The 23,120-nt window shown below is 38.1% G+C and overlaps 1 protein-coding gene across 1 annotated transcript; it reads right to left on the minus strand.

The window, feature by feature from the left end:
- Positions 1-922: 922 nt before the first annotated feature.
- pcif1 (phosphorylated CTD interacting factor 1) lies at positions 923-22,759 on the minus strand. The gene is made up of 16 exons (XM_022663378.2): positions 22,670-22,759; positions 19,500-19,642; positions 18,864-18,988; positions 17,757-17,894; positions 17,388-17,527; positions 17,138-17,292; positions 12,809-12,956; positions 12,613-12,696; positions 12,416-12,515; positions 12,152-12,314; positions 9,746-9,921; positions 8,711-8,797; positions 8,417-8,601; positions 8,172-8,265; positions 6,868-7,043; positions 923-5,520 (listed from the first exon to the last, which is right to left on the minus strand). Exons 2-16 carry the CDS (start codon positions 19,621-19,623, stop codon positions 5,238-5,240), a joined length of 2,178 nt encoding a protein of 725 aa, XP_022519099.1. The 5' UTR covers positions 19,624-19,642; positions 22,670-22,759; the 3' UTR covers positions 923-5,237.
- Between the last annotated feature and the right edge of the window lie 361 nt (positions 22,760-23,120).

Here is a 23,120-nt window from a genome sequence, read left to right on the forward strand (position 1 = left end):
AACAAAACTAAATAAATGTAATTCAGTAATAAATGTACTATAATTCATATTTTTTTAAAGGTTTTAACAGTGTTAAAGAGCTTTGCAACGACTAATTAGCAGTTTTATAAGATAACTAGATAGTCAGATCAACAGATAGACAGACAGATAGTCAGACAGATACAGAGAGAGATAGATAAGCAGACAGACAGGTAGATATACACAGATTGCCAGATAATCAGACAGAAAAGACTGATATACAGACATACAGACACAGACAGGTAGATAGATATACACAGATAGTCAGATAGATAATCAGATTGATGTACACAGACAGATGTCATTAAGGTTAAAGTTACTGTTTTAGAGAAAACAGATTTTTTACATGGGTCCTTTTTTCTGCGGATTTTATTTTAGCGACATATCAATCACCCCTACCTTGAAGGGTTCTTAACTTTATAGACAATAGTTATAGAATCATATACAATTACTAATCAATCAAGCACCCAAAGAGTAACATTAAACCTTTCGACTCTTTAAAAACATTATATTTTCCTGAGACTCAGACCAAAAAATAAATTTGAGCTTTTTATAGTAAACAAATAACATAGTTTCATATGTAAAACTGGATTAGAATTTTTTACCTGGTCCATGTTTCTTTCTGGACTGGCTGTAGAAACTTTAGACTGGGATTCCCACCATCTTGTTCTCAGTCAACTTAGTGTAAGGTTGTCATGTGACCACTAGATGGAAAATGCAGTGTCTTCATATAAGGCTAAAAAGGATACTTAAAAAAAAAAAAATTAAGTATCATGGTGCAAAAAAGCAGAAATGTAATGTCCCCATATGAGGACACAGGGATGTAAGATTATTTCTGCTAAGAGTGTGCCATTAAAAAAGATAAATAAATAAATGAATAAATAATGGAAGTACACAGAGGATACATGGTGTCAATAGAGTTTACTGAGAGCCAAACTGACCCAGATGTTTATCTTCATATTGATTCAGAAGATGAGAAATGCCACAACATTGATAATATACAGGAAGAGGAAACTAACGATTTAAGCACAAATATTATTTACATTCAATCCATCTCTGTCCATCAAAATTAGGAGGGGGGGGGGGGGGGGGGGGCAATGACATTCATGGTGCTTTAAATCCAATAAAACAAACAAATGCAAGAACAGTGTGACAGGGTAAAATCAATCAATCGAGATACAGACGGGAATATATGCAAAACCATCAATAAAGACCCATATGACAAAGCAGACAAGCTAACGCTAAAATGAAGCTACTTGTAATTATTTGTGATTGTGAAGAATCTGATCATGCAGAAAACAAAGAAATCATCCCAACAAAACAAACAAAAAGGAGACTTCTATAAAAATAACGAGTCATTTGCTGGTTACACTATTCATTACTGCTCATACACAACTCTACTTTTACATACAAGATAAATTTCTCCTCTTTAGTTATCACTTTGGTTTAGTTTTAAAACGACATATTTTTATAAATCGTAGAATTCATAAACAGATTTGTTTAAAAAAAATGTTAAATTAAAACAAATAAAAAGCATGGAGAAGACATGTACAATACTCTTTTCCCCCGTAAAAGCTCACAAAAAGACCAAAACAAACAAATAATAATTATAATAATAATAAAATAAAATAAAAACATACTTCATAATGCTTTTCTATACAATATCTACAGTTTTGCTGGTGACGGAAAAACACCCAGGAATGAGAAAATCCATCTGGTGTTCGATGCTGTAAAATGAGCAATTCAGAGGATGATGAGAGTTTAAACAATGTGGATGTTATGGTTATGAATCTATATATATATATATCTTTTTGTTTGTTTTAATGTCAGACAGGAGGTACACATAAACCGTTTCCTCAAGAATTTTGATGATGTTACAATTCATTACTTACAAAAAACTAATATTATTATAATAATAATAAAAAAAATAAAAATAATAAAAAAGAGAAACACAAATAAAGGAAACAAACAAAAAAAATAAGACAGGTATATATAAAGGGATGTGACAATATACACAACAGATATAGAAGATAAAATAAAATAAAATAAAAGAAGATACTACATATAAGCATACAGGATCCCTCAAAACAAAAAACAAAACAATCATACACATTAGTGTGCTACTAACTGCAACAAACAGAGCCAAATATAATCAACAAATTTAATAAATTTAACAATTTCAACAATTTTAACAAGAAGTCTCTCCTCGTCTACCTCCTCTTTCTTTTCTTTTATTTTCTTTCTTTCTCTCTCTCCATGTTTCTTCCCCCCCGCTATTTAATTTACATTCAATATGCTGCCCAGTGATCAGGATTAATCTCGTTCTGGAGTAAACAAACAAATATTGGACATATATTTTTTTAACATATCTGTAACATCGGCAGATGAAACAGGTACTCTGCACTGTACTGAAGTACTCAATCATCTGAGGACTAAATAATGAAGAAGAAGAAGAAGAAGAAGAAAGAGTGCTGGAACTGACTTAAAAACATGGATGAATGACAATCTACTGTAAAGGAGAAATCCGGTGTGAAATGGAGTTGGGTTGTAGTGAAACATAAAAACAAAGAAAACATTTTAGTTAAAAGAGCCTGCCTCTATTAATCCCCAGCATTCTGAAATACAGCTTACAATGCTAGTGAATGGGGGCATAGATTTGCCCACAATTTTTTACACCATTAACAAGCTCAAAATAGCTCCTCACTTCATAGGTAAAATTCTGAAGACCCTCACATCTAAAATGAGGCACTGAGAGCTGTGAAATCCTAAAATGAAGTCAGGATATGGCGACCGACAAGTCACTGAATACTAAGAGAAGGTACTGCTTGTATAAACAGTGTTTTTAATAACCTATCTGTGTACTTTTCCTCAATCCTCAGTCTCTCATTGCCTCGTTTTAACCTCTTCAGACCTGAATTACATTCCAGTGATTAAAAATATTTATTATTTTTATATATTGTATTTTTATAAGTTATAAAAATATTATAAGTTATTTGCAGTTAAATAATTTGTTAAACATTGTTTTTTTATTTTATATAACTTTTATATAACTTTTTAGTTTCCCAAATCATCCCTAAACAGTCAAAATAACTCATAACATGATTTTTTTTTTCTTCTTTTGTTCAAAGCAGTGGGCGGGGCTAAGGTGAAGCTAAGGTTTTTGGTTGGCTGATAAATGTCAATTCTGTTGGACAACAAACCTCAATCTGTATAAAGCCCAAATTTTATTTCTGCATAGAACCTACACTGTAGCCTACGCATATCCAGCGAGAGTGCACTATACAGCAGAACATGTTTATACTTCTGTGTGCGCGTATCAGTCGCTCTGCAGTTTAAACCGCGAAGCCGGGAATGTGTAGACAGGGACATGAGGCCTGGTGGACCAATCACAGCTGTCCACGTTGCATATTTACATTTCCAGAGAGGTGCCCGTCGAGCTACGGCGTAGCGTACACAGCGCTGCATAGGCTGCGGTGTAGGTTCTATGCAGAAGTATGATGGAAAGAAGTATAATATTTTAAATGTAGGAATACCAAAAAATATGAAGAGAGATGTTGTCCATTGCAATGGACACAGGGTCTAAAAAGGGTTAAATGTCAGGATTTTCAGTAAAGAAATCTAACCGTGAAGTGTGGAACTACTTTAAGTTTTTTAATGGTGTAAAAATAGTGATTTCTTTGCATGGTTAACGCTATGCCCCCTTCACTAGCATTGTAAGTCTGTTGGGAGCATCGGCTTTTAGCACTGTATTTCTTAATGCTTACGGAGAATGGAGGTGGGCTATTAGATAAAAGATCATACTCATCATCATGTTTCACTATATACAACTCCAGTGCATTTCACACCGGATTTCTCCTTTAACTCTAGCTCTAATTGTAACGTTTAACTATTGCTTGCTCTTGTAAGCTTCACAGATGAGAGGTAGACTCAAAGAGAAGCGGGGTGGCCTAACATGACTGAAAGCTGTTTATAATATTTAGTAACAAACAGCTCTGAAATGGCTCTAAACAAACATCCACACATTATGCGGACATGAAACCTGTTTCTTTTCTTTTCTTTTGTCTAAATGGAGCTCCGATGATTCTGCTGTTTGTCACAGAAAGACAAAAAGATACCAAAAGATACCAAAAGCTCTCGCAAGCACATATTTTACAGCTCAAAAGATAGAGAGAACAGAGGAAATAGTGATCTGTTTTTCTACTAAACTAAGTTTAGTACTAACTATGCCAGTTGCATTTGTTACGTTCTATCCTCTGTGCATTTGTTATTAACAAAGGTAAACTGAAGCGTGGAACTGATTTACAAACATACGTGCATACAGCCGTGTCTGTCTAAAAACTGACCTTTTCTTTTCTTTTCTGTTCTTTTTTAGGGCGATAAGGAACCACACAGACCAAGCCTGGACTCCTAGACACCAAGGATTGATTTTCTTTCGGCATCTTATTCCAGAAAAGGGAGCACTGGGGCTTGCACAGGCATTCAGAGGAGCTTCTACATCTTCTAAAGATGAGCGTTGAACGTAAAAAGGAACTGGCTCTAGCACAGGTAGTAATAATTAATAACTACGCACAAGGACTACAACTACTCTGTAATGTGCATCATATCTTAAAGGCTTATAAACATAGCTGCCTACTTGCTGGTCCACCTCCGTTCTGTTGCCATAATAATAATAATAATAATAAAAATAAAAAAATAACATCCAAAAAAATCCTAGAGAGCAGTGCCCTCCATCCTCTACCCCGACAGTCCCACGACTCTGTCAGGGAGCAAAGCACGAAGTTAAAAAGGCAGAAGAAAAGAAGGACTTGACCAGAATCACCACGTCTTATACAGATGACAACGGTAACAACAACAACGAAATGTAAGAATTAGTGACCGAACAATCACTACATCATTAAAAAAAACAAAAACGAACGAAACAAAAACTAAACCCCTCAATAACTAGGACAACATTAATAATAAAAACCCAGAATAACTCTTTAAATAGTTGAGGCAGAGAAAAGTAAATAGGTGCGAGTCACTCGCTCCAGCTCTCTCGTTCTCCTGCTCTCTCTCTCTCTCTCACTCGTTCTCTCTCATGAAGCAACTTAACATGCAGAGAGTCAGTCAGTCTCACTCAACCCAACAGCACTCTTTCAAAGCCACTCTCACACACACACACACACACACACACACACACACACAATCACACAGACAGGCATCCACAGACACACACACACTTAAACGTTTGCCGTTTCTGGTGCAGTCTTGTCAACAGGACTGCTGTTGTCTCGGCTTCCTGGGGCGTCCATGCTCGCCGAACGCTCCTGGCCTGGTTTGGAGTCTTTGTCTACGGCACTGGAGGAGGAAGGCCCAGGAGAGGACAGCGAGCGTCCAGGGACCTTATAGGCTGCCAGAAGCTCTTGAATCCTCTCTGTGGTGGGCTCCCACTTGGCAAATCCAGCGTTGTTCTGCAGGAAGATGACCGCTGTTCCATGAACCGCCTTGTAGTACATTTCCTCTCTGGTAGAAAACAACAAAATGGGAATGAGATAGGAACTCATGACTAATGTGATAGTAAAAGATGCTGTTGAGACACACAAAAACATCTCTCTGCATCAGTTTCTCTGATTTATAGGTTTATGTTTGAGTAAAATGAACATTGTTGTTTTATTCTATAAACAACAGACAACATTTCTCCCAAATTCCAAATAAAAATATTGTCATTTAGAGCATTTATTTGCAGAAAATCGGAAATGGCTGAAATAACAAAAAAAGATGCAGAGATTTCACATCTCAAATAACTCAATTATATATAAATTATATATAAATAAGAAATTCATGATTCATGATTTTAAGGAAAAGAGGTTAGAAGTAGTTAGTTAGTTAGAGGTGTTAGGAGAGTAAGTGCCCTTTGAAGAGCTCTGTCTTCAGGAGTTTATTAAAGATAGTGAGAGATTCTCCTGATCTGGTAATAGAAGGTAGTTAGTTAGAGGTGTTTGGAGAGTAAGTGCTCTTTGAAGAGCTCTGTCTTCAGGAGTTTATTAAAGATAGTGAGAGATTCTCCTGATCTGGTAGTAGAAGGTAGTTAGTTAGAGGTGTTTGGAGAGTAGGTGCCCTTTGAAGAGCTCTGTCTTCAGGAGTTTATTAAAGATAGAGAGAGATTCTCCTGATCTGGTAGTAGAAGGTAGTTAGTTAGAGGTCTTAAGAGAGTAGGTGCCCTTTGAAGAGCTCTGTCTTCAGGAGTTTATTAAAGATAGCAAGAGATTCTCCTGATCTGGTAGTAGAAGGTAGTTTGTTCCACCATTGGGGAACTCTGTATAAGAACAGTCTGGATTGCTTTGTGTGAATGTCTGGTAAAGCTAGGTGACATTCACTGAAGAGGAGCAGCGGCTGGAAGGGAAGATAAGCCATTAGGAGTGAGTGCAGCTACCAAAGGACGATTTACAATCATGTTTTATGCACTACCATTTACACTCACCCATACGCAATAAAGTAAAAAGCGGCAGCCAATCACACACAGCGTATCCTCAACCGGAAACCAACGTACAGCTGGAGGACTGCATCCAGCACTGAGGAGTTGATCCACACAATGTACATACAAGGACAATTTACAGTATCCAATTGACCTTAGATAGGAATCGGACAGTTTTTAAGCATCTTTAGGTCATAAAGCATATCAGACGTTTTTTCGACTACTCAGTTGTATAAAGGTAAGAAAATCTCAGCTTAATTTATCTACTTAATTTTTTTTAAGTTTTTTTTTTTTTTCATGCATGATTATGTAGCAGCCACTCCCCTAATTATAAGGGCTTCAGAACTGGATAACAGGATAGTGATACGAGCAGTTAAAAAGTGCAGAAGTCTGACCTCTTGCAGACATGCTGAGAGCCGCTGCGGTATTCGTGTTCGAATGCAGGCACGGTCATTTGGTGCCTGCGGAACCGACTGGACTCCATCCGCGTGAGGGCTGGGGTTGGGGGGTCCCGCCATTCTGGAACGAAGATGATGAAGGACAACGGCTCACTGGATTTTTCTAAAAGATCCTAGAAGAAAAGATATGGGCATTATTATTTAATACCCTGCTGGTAAACAACAAATTAAATTGAAGTTCAGTTAAACTATTAGACCTTAAATCAATACCCACAAGTTACCTGTGACAAAAAAAAATACTGCCAAGAGAAATATAAATCTATTTTGTCAATGAGGAAATCACAAAAAGGACATTTGTTGGTATATAAAAACTAAAACTACGTAGTAATTTATGTCGCTGTTATCTATTTACCATATTTTTCACACTATAAGGTGCACTATCAATAAACATCTATTTTCTGGTATATTTTCTTACGCAAGGTGCACCAGATTATAAGGTGCATTAGGCGACACTAGGAAGGAACAGGAGTGCCATGTTTTCCTTTTAATTCAGCAGGTCTCGCCACTGTAAAGTTAAGCTTAAGTAAACAAGGCTGTAATTCTTAAAAAAAATATATATATATATTTTAAAGTCAAATGAACACTGGATGTTAATGTACACAGATTTCTCTCCTAAAAACTGTTTATTAGGGTGAGTAAAGTGCTTCAGTTTATTTACAGTAAGCTTAGATTTTCCGATTTCCACTAAGGCTAGCCACATTTAGCCAACAGACAGCGCTACACTGAGGACTCTACTGCTCCATACTGCTCCAGTCTCGGTGCTGGAGAACTAAACTGAAACTCCTGTATAACGCTGTACTTCAGTGGAGTGGCTTTACTGCTCCTTACAACCTGACTGGTAGAATTCATACATAAGGTGCCCCGGATTTTTATGCACACTGACTTTTTTGGGGGAAAATTAAATAATTTTAAGTGCACCTTATTGTATGAAAAATATGATATACAAGTTCTTATTTGATTTGATTGTGAACAAGATAAATGTTAAACTCAAAATTATTTTTTTCAGTTTTTACTTAATTTGTTTTCCTTAAAGGCCAAGACAGTTTACTGCAAAATGTTATGTGCTGGATTTTCACTGACTGAACCTGAAGTGCTTTAATTGCAATAATGAAGGATATCTACCTTAGGGGGTGTCTAAGGCAAATTATATCTAAGAAGCGCAATATAAATATAATATGTTGCATCACTGACTTAGACTCCTTTGGTCTGAGAGAAACAAGAACATAATTAAACTTCCTTACTTCAAAGTGTGTGACCATGGCATCCATGAACTCCTCGCAGAAGGGAGGATTGGCTTCGAATGAGCCGCTGACGGGAGAGAAGCTCAGAAACGGCCTAATAGAACAAAATAATTAATAATTAATTTACAGATAATTAATTTACATTACAGCACATTCCTATCAGTTCATACCAGGCCACAGTCACTGACCACTGATAGTTTGATGCTATGATATCACTGAATGCAGAGGAGCACAATCACACATACCCTCGAGAGCCGAAGAAACCATCGATGTCAGGGAAGGCAGAGCAGAACTGCTTGTAGTAGCAGTTGAGCGGCGAGGCAAAGCACTCAAAACTGACCCCAAACTGTTTGTTAAGGGCTTCAAACACTGGTACAGGCAGTGCCCCCTGTAGGCCGGTCCCCTCGTTCACACCAGATCCAAACATCACCTACAATATACAACCAGCATTACAGTGGAATGAGATACGGACAACATGTGGAAAAGCTATATATTACTACATCCAAATGATTCATACACTGATATATAAATGCACTTGCCTGGTATCTTTTTATAAGGCACCACACGCGTGATAGAAACTTCTCAAATCTGGGATCATCAATACAGCTGTACCGGTACAGGAGCTCCTGCAAGAAGATGGAAGGTTTTGTTGGTGACTTATGTTTACTCAATAAATTAATATTTTTGCTGACAACTGCAATACCAGTCAAACACTTTAGAACATCCCTGTTATTTAATAGTCCAGTAGCAGTACTGACTGAATTGACTGAACCTGAAGAGCTTAGATTGTAAAAATAAAGGTAAAAAAAAAAAAAACTTTGGACAAGTAGTGTATATTATCCATTATGTTTTTCTGAGCAAGCAGTGTAAATGAACATTAATGCATTAATGTTTATTTATGTTTTATTTAGTTAGGATATTTAAAAATGTTTATATTCTAGTTCTAGTGGCTGAATATTTCTAATCATTTTTTTTTTGCTCTTTAAAATGGTTTAACTGCATTATTATGGTATTATTATCATTATATCAGTGGCATAAAATACTCCTAAAATGACTGTAATATCGTTAATCACACTTATTTCTAGGACACAATATTGCCCCCTAAAAAGTCCTTAAAATTGCATTACTATGCTATTGTATAATCATCGTGTTAGTGGGATAGAATGGTCATAAAATGACCATTATATCAATAATCGCACTTATTTCTGGGACAAAAAATTGTCAAATTAATGATTTCTACTGAGACATTTGTTTTCACATTGTTTTTGGTTTTACATGTATTTAGGGAACTGGTTCTCACATAGACTGTTCACAAGTTAACCCCCTTTTTATTAAATAAAAAAAAAAAAAAGAAATAAAACAGCTTGAATAAGTTCATTTTAAAGTAGCATGGTCAGTGTTGGTCTGTTATAGTAGCGCAGATAGCATTGCTTGGTCCTTTTTCATTCTACAATAAATATGGCAGCAAATATTGGTTACAAATATCTAGACATCATCTAATGCAGATGATTCTAAAAAAAATTACAATTATTGGCCAATACCGATATAAATTTAGGTATCAAGAAGAATCTTACCAGTTTATTGAAGTGTCCACGGCTGACCTTCACCATCTCTCCTTTATAGCGCAGACATGCAACTTCATTCTCAAAGTGTAGCTCAACTCGGGGCTGGGGTGGTGATGCGATAGACAGCCGAACTGGATAGCAGTACACCAACCGGTCCTGAACCTCTGCATTCTCCACTCCATCCACTGCAACAAAGACGTAAAGGTGTAAAGTAGTGCTTTTAGCTTTCTGAGATTAAAATGTTCAACATTGTCTTAATGATACAAGCTGGGTTTATATGCATGTTGTATTGCTCTCTAAAATGAAATGTTATATAAGGACATTTTCACACCAGCATTATTTGGTCGGTTGAAACAGACTTGGGTTCGTTTGAACCTTTAGTGCACTCGGGTTCGGATCAAAACAACTGTGTGTGAGAACAATCCAGTCTCGATTTGACCCAGCTATTAAATATACTCCTTTTATTTGAGCTAAACTGCTAATAAGGTGCAGTTTAATCTGATATATTAGCCAGATAAGTAAGTAAGTAAGCTTTATTTATAAAGCACTCATTAACACAGCTTCCACTGCCCAAGGTGCTGTACACAAAATGTCTAATGACTACACATAAATACATACAACCAAAACATAGGTAAAATAAATCACTTAAATAACATATTAAAATAAGTATCCTGACATAAAACAGAAATAAAATAAGTTAAAAAGTGCTAAAATACAAATAAACTTAAATGCACAACAATAAATATAGGATAAATCGACCTCTCAATTACCACACTAACTCACTAATCAAAAGCAAGTTTGTATAAGTGAGTCTTTAAACCTGATGCTAATTACCACAGCTATGAACAAATGCTGTCTCTGCTGCTCCATGCTGTTTACATGCACAGTCTGTGCTGTGTTCACTGCTCACAGCCAGGTGACTAAGTGCACAGATATACATGCTGGAACACCAAATCTTCTTGCTATATATACTGTCTATATACACGCACCAGACAGCTCTGACCAATCAGAGGAGACAATATGCTCATGTGGTTTATTGGTGCACATTTTGGTGCATTTAGGTTTATGCCTGTATGCAACCAAACCAAACAGAGGGAGAAAAGCTGCAAACAAATGAACTCATCAACTGATTCGGACGAGAGAAACCAACTATAGGTGTGAAAACGCCCTTAGATCGATGGTGCAACAGTTATTTTTAAAGTTATTCTTGATTATTAAAATTACACACTGTACAGTCAGATTATTATCACGACCACCTCCTTGTTTCTACATTCAGTGTGTATATTTGTAAGCTCAACTGATCACATAGCAGCACTTTATTAGTTCTCTTTTTACAGAGAAAAGTCTTTCTCTTTCTCTGCACAATTTATTAGACTATTTGGTACCACTTTAAAATAAGACTACTTTTATAAAGGGTTTATAAATGGTTTACAATTAGTTTATTAATGGTTTCTAATTAAGTTGTAAATGCCTTAAAAATTATAGTTATAACACAACCGTTGAAAGAGCAACAATAACCTGTTTTTTGCCACATAGTGAATCCACAGCAATCTATATTGTTGCCCTTTCTAATGTTATTAATGATTATTAACATTTACAACCTAATTACTAACCATTAATAAACTAATTGTAAACCATTTATAAACGCTTTATAAAGGTAGTCTTATTTTAAAGTGGTACCAACTATTTTCTTAAAGGCCAGGATCCACAAGGAACACCACAGAGTGAAGTGAAGTGTTTTTAAACATTGTTTGTCAAAGTTGGACTGAGAATAAATAGCCCAACAAGCAGAAATATTCAGAAATGGCGTCCTGTGGGCAGCGTCCTGTAACCACCGGAATAGAACATGACTTCTGTCACAGCAACAACTGTGCAGCAACAGATTCAGAGCTTCGGTCTCTGACTTTACTTTATCTACAAAGTGTTTCAGCTGTAGGTAGGAGTGTGTAATAAGAGTGGAGGACAGTGAGTGATGATTAAACACAGTGTTTAAAAACTCCAGCAGCACTGCTGTATCTGATCCACACACTGTACCACCAGCACAACACACACTAACACCTCATACTCCACCACCATGATAATCAGTGCTAATAAAGTGGTAATAAATGGTGATTTTCATTAACATTAAAGAAGAGGATGAAAGGAGGATAATAAAAGTATACATAGAAAAAGATACAGGACTACAGTCTGTAATTATTATAGAACTACAAAAGTGCCCTATATGATCAGCGGAGGTGAAAAATAAATAATGAATGTAGAAAGGGGGTGGTCATAATATTGTAATTGATTATAATAAGTATATAGTGTATATAAGTAATTATAATTACTTAATTCATGTTTTTATTCAGAGTAAAACTCATAGTTGCCTTAAAATACTACATACAGTTAAATTAAACATTTTTTTTCTTGGTTTACCGGTGATATTGCACTCCTTCAGAAGGTTGAGGTGGGCCTGTCGGATCCGACGCACATATTCAGCAGAGATGTGGTAGATCTTTGAGCAGATCCCCTCCACAGAGTCTTTAGCTACAGCAGTCACATGAGGACCACACTGCTTCCTCAAGTGCTCCAGGCGATCCTGAGAAAATCCCAGTAGAGTCAGCACTTGGGGTGAAATGGCCAAACAATGAGGAGGATATACATACTGTATGTATTTATGGAGGTCTAGTAAAGAAATACCATGTAGTCTTCTTTACTAGCAGAGTGGTCTCTCCTCAGCCAGTTCATTGTGTCTTCTACGTTCCACTTTACAACCTTTCTACTGTCAGGTGTGGCGTTTCTGTAGACAAACAAACACATACTGAGCTTACACAATCTGACTCTAACTTAATTATTTAATAAACCTATTTAATTAAAACATTTACATGGATAATTACCTTGATTCAATCATTTTCTTGGCTGCCTCAGCATATTTAAATAAAAGTTTTCTGGCCTCCTCCTTGTATTTAATACGGGACAGCCTACAATTCCCCCCAACAAGAGAAAATATTTATTTTCAAATAATTTATCTACACATATTGTAAAGAAAAACAAGAGAAATTGTTTAAACAAGCTGTTTAAATGGATTCTCACCTGATAGGGATGTCATTCATGACCTCTCTGAACATTGATGGGGAAACGGCTGGGTCACACTCGCTGGGAAGCAAAGGGTCCACTCCTTTATCCACCACCTTCCTCTCCAGCAGCCAGCGGTTGAAGGACTCCCGTGGTGGCTCTATGCCTAGAAGGTACAAATAAGCTTAATACAAGTTTTAACTACTACTCCTTACATTCTCACATAATTATCTCAACTTTCTCAAACAAGCCTTGTTTCTTCTATTCCTTTTTAGTTCGCTTTCATTACAGCTTCTCCTCTTTCAATAAAACCCCTATCCAGATAAATCTCTCCATCCAGATAGAGTGAATCTGATTGTGATTGGATGTAGAGAACTATACTAAACATATACCATTCAGACACCCTATTGGTTTATATTGTGATCAATCACACCTGCCCCCGTCCTCCAATACCCTGATGGCTATCTATCTTTCTCTGGTCTAAACCAATGGATTGGAGAATATCACCTTCCCATGACATATCCATAGGTATGCATGGGTATGCTGATAAAATCCCTGACATACCAATCATTATTAACATATAAAAGCTTCAGTGTGGTCTGTAGAGTAAAAGACGCTTTAGCTGAAGTCCGAGTTGCTTCAGTCTGTCATCTTCCTATAACCTGCTAAACCCATTTTCATTGCAGAACAATCTTAAGCCAAATTATTTGTGCACTGAGACGAAAAACCTATTATGTATTGCAGGAATGACATGAATATAATATGCAGAAAGCATGCCTATCTGTGCCCTGTGGTTAGGCCTCTTGCATTGCTTTTAGAAAAGGTGCACTAGCCTCTCTATGTAAAACAGCCTGTGTTTTTCCGTGCTCACTCCATGCCTCAACATCACACCTCCGCAGCTGCGATCACTCCTGTCATAAACAAACTCATTCTTAGTAACAGCAGTGATTTTCAGTGACGTTTCATCCAGAACAAAGGGCATTAGGGGTGAGAGCTGTAACGAGGGGTGCTCTGAAGTACAGATAAGGTGGGAACACAAAAATGAAATGTGGGAAGATTGTCGCTGTTTGACAAGATCTCTATTACAGGCATAGTGAATGCCTGTAAGTACCTTCACACCTTTGGTGAGTAAAAGGTAACTAATGTATGTCATTAAATGAGTGCTCTGAAGTCTCACTTGCCTGATTGTCAAGCAAATGATGTTACTGCACTCTGTACTGCAGCACTTACACACAGCACATTCACTCTTTCATCATAACAACTAGAAAAAGATTACACCTTCAAACAACTCTTGGAAATTGGAGAAAACTGCTACAGGAAGATGTCTAGCTGGCCCACATTGCAACAGCTTTAGCCTTTAGCTCAGATTAACATTGGACTATGTCAGTCTGACAGGTGAAGTGCAAAAAAATAAAAAATAAATTAAATAAAAAAGCAGTTTGTCTGGGTCACACAGCACTGCTACTGGACAACTAAACAATGGGGTTGTTCTAAAACTTTTGACCAGCAGTGTATAATGCGACATATTATTACAACTTGTATCGTTACGATAGTTCTTGCCAATACACAACGCTATGCTAAAGTGCTTTTTTCTACTAAAATCACAAAATGGCCATGGGGGCCAGTTAAATCTTTATGGCAGGTTTCAGTGAGATTAGACTAAAGACCAATTTATTTTACTGCATCAAATCTACGCTGTGACGTAAATAGGGCTGGGTATCGAAAACCAATACAAAAAGGCACCGATTTAAATGTCTCAGTACTACCGAGTACCAAAATGTCAAAAAAAAAATGTTGGTTTTGGGGTTGATACAGTTGTGGTCAAAAGTTTACATACACTTGTAAAAAAACATAATGTTATGGCTGTCTTGAGTTTTCAATAAGTTCTACAACTCTTATTTTTCTGTGATAGAGTGATCGGAACACATACATGTTTGTCACAAAAAACAGTCATAAAATTTGGTTCTTTCATAAATTTATTATGGGTCTGCTGAAAATGTCACCAAATCTGCTGGGTCAAAAATATACATACAGCAACAAAATTTGTCAATTTTGGTGATGTAGCGAGTTGTGTCAATCAAATTAGCTTCATGTCATGGCCTCTTCACTTCTTGTAAGTGATTCTGATTGACTACAGCTGTTGACTTCTCATGAGCCCATTTAAATAGGGCTCATTTGACCCATTGATTAGACTCAGCTACAAAAGCTACAATGGGAAAGTCAAAGGAACTCAGTGTGGATCTGAAAAAGCGAATTATTGACTTGAACAAGTCAGGGAAGTCACTTGGAGCCATTTCAAAGCAGCTACAGGTCCCAAGAGCAACTGTGCAGACAATTATACACAAGTATATAGTGCATGGAACAGTTGTGTCACTGCCACGATCAGGAAGAAAACGCAAGCTATCACATGCTGCCGAGAGGAGATTGGTCAGGATGGTCAAGAGTCAACCAAGAATCACCAAGAAGCAGGTCTGCAAGGATTTGGAAGCTGATGGAACACAGGTGTCAGTCTCCACAGTCAAGCGTGTTTTACATCGCCATGGACTGAGAGGCTGCCGTGCAAGAAAGAAGCCCTTGCTCCAGAAAAGGCACCTTAAGACTCGGCTGAAGTTTGCTGCTGATCACATGGACAAAGATAAAACCTTCTGGAGGAAAGTTCTCTGGTCAGACGAAACAAAAATTGAGCTGTTTGGCCACAACACCCAGCAATATGTTTGGAGGAGAAAAGGTGAGGCCTTTAATCCCAGGAACACCATGCCTACTGCCAAGCATGGTGGTGGTAGTATTATGCTCTGGGGATGTTTTGCTGCCAGTGGAACTGGTTCTTTGCAGAAAGTAAATGGGATAATGAAGAAGGAGGATTACCTCCAAATTCTGCAGGAAAACTTAAAACCATCAGCCCGAAGGTTGGGTCTTGGGCGCAGTTGGGTGTTCCAACAAGACAATGACCCAAAACACACATCAAAAGTGGTAAAGGAATGGCTAAACCAGGCTAGAATTAAGGTTTTAGAATGGCCTTCCCAAAGTCCTGACTTAAACCCCATTGAGAACATGTGGACAGTGCTAAAGAAACGGGTTCATGCAAGAAAACCATCACATTTAGCTGAACTGCACCAATTCTGTCAAGAAGAGTGGTCAAACATTCGACCTGAAGCTTGCCAGGAGCTTGTGGATGGCTACCAAAAGCGCCTAGTTGCCGTGAAAATGGCCAAGGGACATGTAACCAAATACTAATGTTGCTGTATGTATATTTTTGACCCAGCAGATTTGGTGACATTTTCAGCAGACCCATAATAAATTTATGAAAGAACCAAATTTTATGACTGTTTTTTGTGACAAACATGTATGTGTTCCGATCACTCTATCACAGAAAAATAAGAGTTGTAGAACTTATTGAAAACTCAAGACAGCCATAACATTATGTTTTTTTACAAGTGTATGTAAACTTTTGACCACAACTGTACATTGCAGAAACGCAGTAAGCACGCACAGAGGAAAAAAAAAAAAAAGAAAAGGCGCCCTGGCACACACAAGCAGAGGGTGCGCACAGAAACACGGTGAGCATGTTCACAGTGATCATTCAAATTGTCAATACACCGCCACTGTGCTAAAATCTCAGGCGCTCGCTCTCACGCTTTCTCTGTCTCTCTTTCACTCGCTCTGCCTCTCTCTCACTTGTGCTGTCTCCCCCTCTCTCACTCTCTCCCTCCCTCCCTCCGGAGATATTATAATACAGTAAAAAGCTCTACTCTGCCTGACTTAAACTACACAACACTATTATTACTGCCCTCCTCTCAAAAATACAGGAAACTGGCAGCATTACAAAAGAAAAAAAAAGAAAAACATGATAATTAATTTTAAGTGATTGACAGCACTAATATGTAATTTTGTCAATGTTAGGTTGCTATTTAAACAAAAAAAGTCACTTAAAAAAAGCATAAAGCAATATGCATAGGAAAAATATTTGTAGTTTAACCACAAGCCAGAGACATGCTCACTGTTCGTTCCAACAAGATTCAGAAAGATGGAGCCTCTCATGGTGACAGTATGAGAATGAGATTACTTACATTGGCTGTTAAATAAATATGTTGTGCAAGTATATTGATAGTCTTTTTGGACTTTTTGATTACAATCTAGAAAAAAAGTATCGAAAAAAGTATAATTTGGGTATCAGTACCAGCATTTGAAATTTTAAAACGATACATAGCCCTAGACATAAATGTACCCTATGCCGCAGCCTGATGTGCACCTCCACAGAATAGTAACTGGGATTGTCCAGCCGAGCAGTGTCGGGTTGACCCGACACAAGAGTTTAAACCAGCCTTAAAGGGAATGTACAGTACGTACCCTCGCGCTGAGAGCACAGCTCGTGGTAATGCTGACGGAGTTTGGTGGTGAGCTGAGCTCGCTGCAGCTCAATCTCGGGGTGAGGAGGGAGGTAGTCATACGGGGGCCGCTCTTTGATCACTGCATTGGTCTGAATATCCAGGTCCCAGTAGATCCTGAAATACAAGAACATCATGAGTATAAAACAAGCATGGCATAGAGAAAAGCTCTGTCTGAAGCCCTGGTGAGGACAAGCTTTCAGTGCACTTACACAGATGGTCGATACGGGGCCGGGGCAGGGGTGCTAGGTTGGGCTTGTTTGTCATCTGAGGTGGAGTTCCAGGGCTTTGCTCCAGGTGTGCTGGGTGATATAGGGATTGTGGGGGTGGTTGGAGTTACAGGTACCTCAACCTGCATGAAGTAAAAACAATACTTTTTTTAGTCTGTGTTCTCTTTTTCTGTTTTTGCACATTCATACAAAAGAATTGCATTCTTGTAATGCATTTTGGAGTGTAATAAAAGTGCTATTACACAAATAAAAAAATTATTTTTTTATTCTTAACATATAACCTAGTATGATAGTAAGACTAGTAAGTGTATTAACTGTGTACTCTTATGTTGTTGTATTCTGTATACTCACTCTTGGCCTCTTAAAGCTGTTAGGACCCCCTTGAATGGCCTCCTCTGAAGGGCGCCTCTTGCGCTGCCCGTTGCCCAGTCCACCATCCCCGGCCCCCTCGCCTGAGGCAGGAGCGGCGTTCAGGCCCAGAGGATCAGACTGAAACAACAACAGATACAAATTTAGCACAGTATCATGAAGAAGACACTGTCTGGTCAAAGATACAGTCGTGACAAAAGCCCAAAAGAGAAGGATGAGCAAACACTGTCAGGTTTCATCCAAATGTGTCTTCATGATTTAGGAGCCCAGTAAAAAAAATGTTAATTGGATCATCAATCTGTCAAATATACAGCAATTCAGCACTCAAGCTTATTTTACGATTTCTAAATCAATTTCAATACCCAGTCTGGTTTAGATCTAATGTTAATATTTTGAGATTAAGCAAAGGTAACATGGTAGTTGTGGTTTACATTGTTTATGAAAATTAAAAAATAAAAATTAATTAAAAAAAACACAGGAAAAGATCTGATTCAAAAGGGTTAAATTATTAACGTGCATCAAACAGAGAAAACATCTATGGAGCTTGCTGAAACTACTTAAGATCTTATTAAGAACTGTCCGGCACATTATTAAACAGTGGAAGGACAGTAATTGATCATCAGGGTAAGAAGAGAGGCAGCTGAATTGATGCACCCACCATTCCTAGTGCTATTGTATAAGCCTGTGGTGTCAGGGCTATGATCTGGGGTTGCTGCAGTTGGTCAGGTCTAGGTTCAGCAACAGTATGTGACCAAAGAATGAGGTCAGCTGACTACCTAAAACCTAAATATACTGAACCACCAGGTTCTTCCATCAATTAATTGATTTGTTCTTCCCTGATGGAACAGGAATATTCCAAGATAACCATGTCAGGATTCATGGGAATTGTGAAAGAGTGGTTCAGGGAGCATGAGATCATCATTTTCACACATGGATTGTTCACCAGAGTCCAGACCTTGACCCTATTGAGAATCTTTAGATTGTGCTGGACAAGGCTTTGCACAGTGGTCCAAATCTCCAACCAACCAAATAGTAGAGAGTAATTGGTAATTGTTTGAGAAGTAATTACCAGGTTTATTCAGTACTTACAATGACATCATGCTGCCCCAGGACCGGCATCTCCCACAGCGACTGGTTGGTGAAGCGGTTGAAGTAGTACGGCCGGTTCTCCCTCTTGCTCCAGCATTTTGCCCATCCAGCCTGAATCAGCTCATCTGAGAGAAAGACCAAGCTAGATCTTAACTGGAAATTCTTTCTTTTTAACTCTTTTGGAAGTTCTCACATCTTAATTAACATGTTCACAAGTTGTTTTTTATCATCTAATTATGTAAACTTGTAATGAGTGATACCAGACCATCATGGCATACTGTTATGATGATTTACAGAGTGTCTGAAAGTGCAAGAATCTAAAAGCACTGAAGTTCATTTGAAACCATGCATCTCATTGTGAGTAAAACACTCCATAACATACACTTTGTCATATATGCAACAGTTAGTGGTCAGAATGTGTTGTAGATGCAAAGTTACAGGTTTATTGCTTTGAAGAACACAGGTTTGGGTGCTGAGGTTGTGATCATCAGCTACTGTATGGATTTGTGTTTTTTGGGGTATGGATAGATGGAAGTATAGCACAGAAAACATAGTATTGTGTTTATTACATTTTTATAAACAATTAAACCTTCAATGTCCAGATACGTAAATATACATATTAACACCAACACACACCTGGCAGCTCTTGAATGGCTTTGCTGGTGGAAGGGGTGAGGGGAGCTGCTTGTGAAGAGGACCCGGTGGGTGACATGACCAATGCCGAGTCTCCCTTTGCCTTTCCGTGGTTTTCACTCGTCATAGCTCCTCATCTGCCCTGCCTTTTACACACAAAAACAGCAAGTGTAAAGAGGATGGTCTTGGATACTATTGCTGGACTCTATTGTGTTATGATCATTGTTTTATCATACAGAGAAGAATTTCATTCCAGAGTAAGTAAAAGAATCTTGATTAATAAGATGTGCAACAAAAAATAAATAATAATCAGTGTAGTGTGCATAAAAGGGCATTTAAATAGCAGAACAGCAGAATCTGCCACTGCCTATGTATTTTGTCTGCATGTCAAAATATGGTAAACACGGTGTATTGAAAAATGTCTTATTTCATGACATGTCAATGTGATATCACTCAGAAGCTCTATTAGTGGTGATTATGTACACCAAGGGTGGAGGTTTTTATATCAAAATTATATCAGATTGACAGAGATATCAGAGATATAAGAAATATCTTGTGATAATAATTTGTCATATCGTCCAGCCGAATCAAAATCACGTACGCATAATTATATCAGAATTTCCTACAGTTCCTACAGATGTTTAGATCAAACTGACCAGTTTTGACCAATACTTCATGCTGATATTTGATGCTGTGTTTATTATACACCAGCAGAGGCGAATGTTTAGGTGCCATATGGCTACTGTTATATTTAGGGGTGAATGATATGTAAAATATCATATGTAAAAAAAAAAAATCAGGCATCTGCTTACTGCTCAGTATAGCAGTGGGCCTGGATCCTTTGTGGACTTATTGGGCACAATAAAAAAAGGCAATTTGATAGGTCTGATCAGTCCATGACAATTTTTTCCACATACACACAACCACCACCCCACCCCACCCACCCGCACAAACATGCCCCCCCAAACAAACATACCGACCCACCCACACAAACACACACCCACCCACACAAACACACACCCACCCAAGCACCCACACCCAAACAGGTAAAAAAAAAAAAAAAACACTGCACAACATTTAAAGTCGTTTTCATGCTATACAATATTTATTACAATATTGTGATACAGAAAAAAAAACCCACCAGAATAAAACTGGTGAAAGGATCTTTCACAAGCAATTTAACCCACCTAATATATATGGTGCACAATATATCTTTTCAGCATCTTCATTGCAATGTGCATGTGTGTCACGTAGGTATGTTACGATAATGACTGACATTTTCTGCTGACTTCAATAGCATTCATTATGTTTTTTTTCTTAGCAAAAAGTGTTTGTTAATGAGAATGAGCTGGTATGTAAACTTTATTTATATTTTATGTATTTAGGATGTTTTAAATATATATAATTCCATACTCTGTATATCCATAATAATTAAAAGTGAAATGTGGTTTATTCTTCAGAAATAGCATCTTAAATAGACAGATAGGCCAATATACTGAAATGCCCTCAAATATTTTTGCAGATCTCAATTTTTATATATATATATTTTTAGTCCTGGCAAAGTAAATGAGCAAAATAATATAGGTATTTTTTGCAGTACATGATTTAATTTAACAGGATTTTTTACACTACGTGTCAGTGTTCTATAAATACTGATGATATGCGTATAGTCCATGCTATTAATTTTTTTTACATATTGCTACTGTCAGATATAGCTTTACCAAATTGAAAACCTCTGGAACATAATCAAGAGAATATGGATGACCACAAGCCATCAAACCAAACTGAACTGCTTAATTTTTTGCACCAGGAGTTTAATAAAGTTATCAAAAAGCAGTGTGTAAGACTGATGGAGAAGAACATGCCAAGATTCATGAAAACTGTGATTAAAAACCAGGGTTATTCCACCAAATATATATATATTGTTATATTGTTATTACATCCGTTTCTCTCTCTTGATTTTTCTGCAAATAACTTAAATGCTCTAAATGACAATATTTTTATTTAGAAATTTGGGAGAAATGTTGTCTGTAGTTTGTATAATAAAACAACAATGTTCATTTTACTCAAACATAAACCTATAAATAGCAAAATCTGAGAAACTGATTCAGAAATTGAAGTGCTCTCTTATTTTTTTTCCAGAGCTGCAGGTTATATTAAATTATATAACTTAGAGGCGCCAAAACACTTCATTCAGCTAACCTAACCTAACACTGTTATGGTACAGTATAGTAGTATAGTACAGTACTGTAACGTTACTGTACCTAACGCTAGAGGTTAGTCCGGTTCTCAGCCTATCTGCACTGAAAGGTGAGATTATGTAGCTTTATGACAAGTTTTTTAATCTAACTAAATTGGTTGTTAATTAGCTTAGATAGTTAGCTAACTAATTATTACCCTAGCTAGCTAACGTTATCGTTGTTGCTACTGACTGACTGTTTAAATGAACTAAAGCTAGCTAAGCTAGCTAACAGCTAACTTACATTTCAGTAAGGTCTGTAGCTAGTCAACTAATCCGTGTGTTTTAAATGAAACCTAAAGATATAACGTTAAATAAGATACAATGATCGACTGTGTAGGTAACGTTAGATTAGCTAAGATAGCTTCTCCGCCTTTAACAGCCAGCGCTAAAGAGCTCTAGAAAAAGGCACGCATGCGCCTGCTCTCCAGCGCCCACCCCAGAATCGAGCCGGCCGAAAACAAACACGGAGGAGGAGGGGAGAGCGCAGCGCAGCGCGGGGCGGGAGAGCGGCGGGCAGCAGCCAAGCCGCGCAACAAAGGCGACAGCAGCACCAGCGAACCCGGATGGGGGATACGTGGAGAAAAGGAGGTAAAACGCCGATAAACACCGGACTGTTCGGCACCGACGATGCCTCAAATCAACGAGGACAGCCGCAGGCACCGGTTCGGGTGGTTAAAAGGCGGGAAGAGCGAGCATTAACGCGCTCCGCTCGCGCTAACCCGATTTTAGGCGCGCACTTTGGATGAGGGGAAGGAAAAACACTACAACACAAGATGGCGGGCAGACCTTCCGCGCTCTCCGCGCCGAGAATCGCCCGTTTATTTCGCGCTCAGCGCGGATGTGCAAACTTTAGGCGGACAGTCTTGTGCACCGCACGTTCCGCCGCACGCCGGTCGCCTCTGCGTCCCCGTTAAATAGCTGAATGCCTTACCTTAGAGAGGTTTGCTAGGAGTCCTGTACAGGCTCTGCTCTATTCAGTCCGGACCCGCCTCCGCCTCTCCCTCCCCACCGACTCCGCCATCTTGTATCGGGCACTCGGACCAGGGCAGTGCGCATGCGCCGGTTTGGAGCTTCAGCAAGCCGCGGCTCGGGCTCAGCGCGGAGCCATTTGCAGAGAGGCAGCGGAGGAGAGGAGCACGCTCGGAGCTCGCGGAGCTTCCGCTGTAGCTTAGCTAACTTAGCTTAGCTCCTATACTATCTCAATACTTCTATTCTCCTCTTTATAGTAAAGTATAAGTTACGCCCTGGAGTATATGGAACCTAAATAAAGCATCGTTTAAGCCTCATTAAGAAAAATAGGCCGGGAAAGTTGAGTATTTTAGCTACAAATGCAACATATGGATGTGTGTAAGAACTGCACTGTGCTATGAGCTGTTTTCTTA

Source organism: Astyanax mexicanus, chromosome 5, assembly GCF_023375975.1.
Source record: "Astyanax mexicanus isolate ESR-SI-001 chromosome 5, AstMex3_surface, whole genome shotgun sequence".
NCBI classification, from domain to species: Eukaryota; Metazoa; Chordata; class Actinopteri; order Characiformes; family Acestrorhamphidae; genus Astyanax; species Astyanax mexicanus.